The following is a 3,657-nucleotide window of genomic DNA, read 5'->3' as shown; positions in this document are numbered from 1 at the left end:
TGGAAGGCAATGGGTTTGGCTTTTTTTGGCTTAGTCCCTCCCGTGGGCTAGGCTCTCCCTTAGGCGCCTTGAATGTATCAATCTCAGGCCATTTTCAAATTCTGTAGATGACGTTTATGTTGCTAGTTTTATATTAATGATTGAAAAACCAGGAAGGCAGTGAGATAAAGCAATTCCTTCATTGCAGCTGCTGAAAAGCAAATAAAGGATTGAATCCAATATCTCTGACCAGGCAACCACTTTCATGACTTGAAGGCAAATATCTTGTGAAGAGATACAAATAGCTCAGAGTGGTAAAAAGGAAGGAAAGAAAGTAATACCTTCCTAGCTGTAGCAGCTGTTACGGACTGTTGTGCATATTACCCCCCTCTTAATCCTCAAGGCTTTTTGATTAGGAAGTTTTGTTTCCCCAATCTTAAATGTGTTGTAAGGGAATCTGGAAGTGCTTAGACAAACTTACAAAGGCTCTTTAGATTTTAAGTGAAAATCCAGGAATGAAACCCAAGACTGCCTGATTTTAACTAGAAAACTGGTTCACTTATTCTGTCTTATTACAACAATCCCCAAATCTAGTGGTGGTTTCAAACTTAAGATTTTAGTTTTTCTTAGCATAGCGTCCTTGAGAGACAGACGGATAAGAAAAGTCCTCTATTTAAAGAAATAGCCTATGAAGACATAGTATATAAGATTAATTAATGATATTCCTAATGTAGTTATAAGAAAAAGTAACATGATTTTATTAGTCTTTCATCAATGTTGTCCCTTTGAGAAGTTTTATTCCTTTAATTTCTATACTTTTATCACACTGATTTATAAAATTTTTATCTACCTCTAGAGAAGCTTCTCTTGCTTTTCAGATGTTACTTTTTGCTCAGCCTTGAGGAATTATATGAAATCCAGACAAATTCCTTTCACCCACTGCAGAAATCAGTTTAGAAACCAAAGTATTCATCTCAGGTAACAGGAAAGAAAAGTACCTGTCAGTCAATTAAAAATGTAGCAGTCTTGGAAACAACTGGGGCCTATTTCTTGAAAGTATTTAAGGTAAGATGAGGGTTGTCTGTCAAATGGAGGTAACTTAACAACTTTGGGACCTAAATCACCTTCCTGCATATTTATCTGAACAAATACATTTCTTTCCAAATTCACTACATGCCAGAAACACTAAATCATTAATAATTTGGTTCATGAATATAATAATAATTTGATTCTACTAGTAGATTTGCACCATGGTATATATTAGAGGAAGTAAATTCTGATGACCTATCCAGAAACATTTTGTTGGTTTTCCTTGTTCCAGAAGTAAAAGACTGAGATTAAGATTTCCTAAACATCTACTTCCCCCCAGGGCCTTTGTATTTTAGTTAAAAACTAAAAATATTATAAACATGCAGACACTTCTATTTATGTCCTTAAGGCCTGTACATATAAAAATGGATTTTTAAGCTCCATTTAATTTTAATGTGGATTGGTATTTGTCCAGATAGTTTTGATGGCCAAATACTATAAAAAACCTTAGTATTTAACTATGAAACTAACTTTCCACACTTGGAAAATGTGTGTGTAGATGCAATTACTGAAGACGCAACTGCGGCATTCCATCCAGTGGCTGGCACAATTGGACTATGACTTAAGGGGATTTGCAAAGCTAGGAAACAGCCAATTTCCCTCAAGTACTCATTACTGTTACCCACTTTTAGGGTTAAGACATTTACTCCCCAAATCTCATACTAAAATGGCAAATAAAGTTGGGGTAGGTGATAAGATACAAGGCACTTGCTATGGTTTTCTTTATATCAGCTATTGCATCACAAATAATTGACTCTATGGAACTTAAGCATATATATAAATTACAAAGAGTGAGTAAGCGGTGTATAAAAGAAGTGCCTCATGAGTGAGAGGGAGGGAGTATCTTATAGGACTTTATGTTGGGGCTCAGGAAGCAGGGGAAAGAATGAGAGGATAGATTGGGAGGCGAGAAAATGACGGGGAAATGGGAGATGGTGGTTCCTAGGTGTTCACATTAAAACTTCCTCAGTCTCATCCCTGATAGCATCAAGTTCCTCAGGGCCCCTGTGACATCTTTGTTCCGGAGGCTGTAAATGAAGGGGTTCAACACAGGGGTGATGATGGTGTAAAAAGCAGACACCGTCATGTCCTGCTCACCTGTGTGGTAGGATCTGGGGAGCATATTGGTGTATATGCTAGCACCAAAAAAGAGCAGCACTACCACCATGTGGGAGGAGCAGGTGGCAAAGGCCTTTCTGCAGCCCTCTGCTGAATTTATGCTGTGGATGAGGCGCAGGATGAGAACATATGAGCCAGATACACTAACGATGGGGACGAGGAGCATGAGGATACAACACAGGTACATGACCATCTCGTAAAGGAGGGTGTTGGAGCAGGAGAGCTTCAGCAGGGCAGGGGCCTCACAGAAAAAGTTCACGATTTTTCTAAACTGACAAAAAGGTAAGCTCATGGTCATTGCAGTGAGCAACAAACCATCAAACATTCCCAGGAACCAGCATCCAGACATGATGAGATGGCAGACTCTCTGGTTCATGAGCAGTGGGTAATGGAGAGGTCTGCAAATGGCAGCATATCGGTCATAGGCCATGGCACTTAGGAGAAAAATCTCAGCTCCAGCGAGGGTGAGATAGGAGAACATCTGGACCCCACAACCCAAGTGGGAAATTGTATTATCTCCAGTAACCTGGTCCAAGAGCATCTTGGGGACTGTCGCACATATGTACATGAGGTCTATGAGGGAGAGCTGGCTGATGAAGAAGTACATGGGAGTGTGAAGGCGGGGCTCCCTGTGGATCAGGAGGATGAGAAGGGCATTCCCAGTTAGGGCCATCAAGAAAAGGACAAAGGTCAAGGTATAGAGGAAAACTGCACATTTAGTTTGATCAAAGAGCCCCATGAGGATGAAATAGGTGCTTGAAGTTTGATTCCCCGAGTACATGGTTCAGCTTACAGTTTTCACCTGGGAGAGAAGAATAAGTTACATTGTTTTTTAAATCTTTCACATATATATATATTCCCCCCGCCCCGGGAGATGGTTAATTGGAGTGAAAAATCACACTCCTAATCTCTACAGCAAACAGTTTCCAGCTATACCCTGAATATTCTATCTAGAATATGCTTTATCAAACTATACATTGAAGCCATCAACTACTTTCACCATTCTAAGGCAAAGATGACATGGTTTTAATTCATCTGACACGTTAGCAAAGCTTAGATCATTCGTTTCTTCATGTTAGGGAATTGAGGTTAGTTCCCCTTCTTACATTCTTTTGAATACAACTATGGAAAACTATAGAGCAAGCATAAACAGCATTGATTAACTAAGGAGAATTTTTCGATTTTTCTTTTTGTTCATATTCCCCATACTCTTCCCTGGAGCTCTCACTTTTTTAAAAATCCTCTCCTAATCCACCATTTTTGTAGCTGTTGTTTTTCCATTTTTTTCTTCTCAGTCACATAGTAACTTTCCACTCAAGGTACATACATATGGGAATCAAACATGATTGTCAATTAGGTGGTGCAGTTATCAAAACACAAACCCCATCTTTGTCATGAGGAAATTTTACATTTTTAAGCAGTTTCATTTTTTCCAGTTTGTAAAGCATATTTTCATATTTGATACTTAGG

At 39.0% G+C, this 3,657-nt stretch overlaps 1 protein-coding gene across 1 annotated transcript; it reads right to left on the bottom strand.

Moving 5' to 3' along the window:
• Positions 1-2,023: 2,023 nt before the first annotated feature.
• LOC126068195 (olfactory receptor 2T3-like) lies at positions 2,024-2,968 on the bottom strand. Its single transcript, XM_049870659.1, has one exon. It carries the CDS (start codon positions 2,966-2,968, stop codon positions 2,024-2,026), a length of 945 nt encoding a protein of 314 aa, XP_049726616.1.
• Between the last annotated feature and the right edge of the window lie 689 nt (positions 2,969-3,657).

This window comes from Elephas maximus, chromosome 2 (assembly GCF_024166365.1).
Source record: "Elephas maximus indicus isolate mEleMax1 chromosome 2, mEleMax1 primary haplotype, whole genome shotgun sequence".
Lineage (NCBI taxonomy): Eukaryota > Metazoa > Chordata > Mammalia > Proboscidea > Elephantidae > Elephas > Elephas maximus.
Note: the sequence above shows the minus strand (reverse complement) of the source record. Positions and strands in the feature narration are given on the sequence as shown.

Coding starts and splice junctions, on each gene's coding strand:
- LOC126068195 (XM_049870659.1), bottom strand. CDS start 2,968: ATGTACTCGGGGAATCAAACTTCAAGCACCTATTTCATCCTCATGGGG.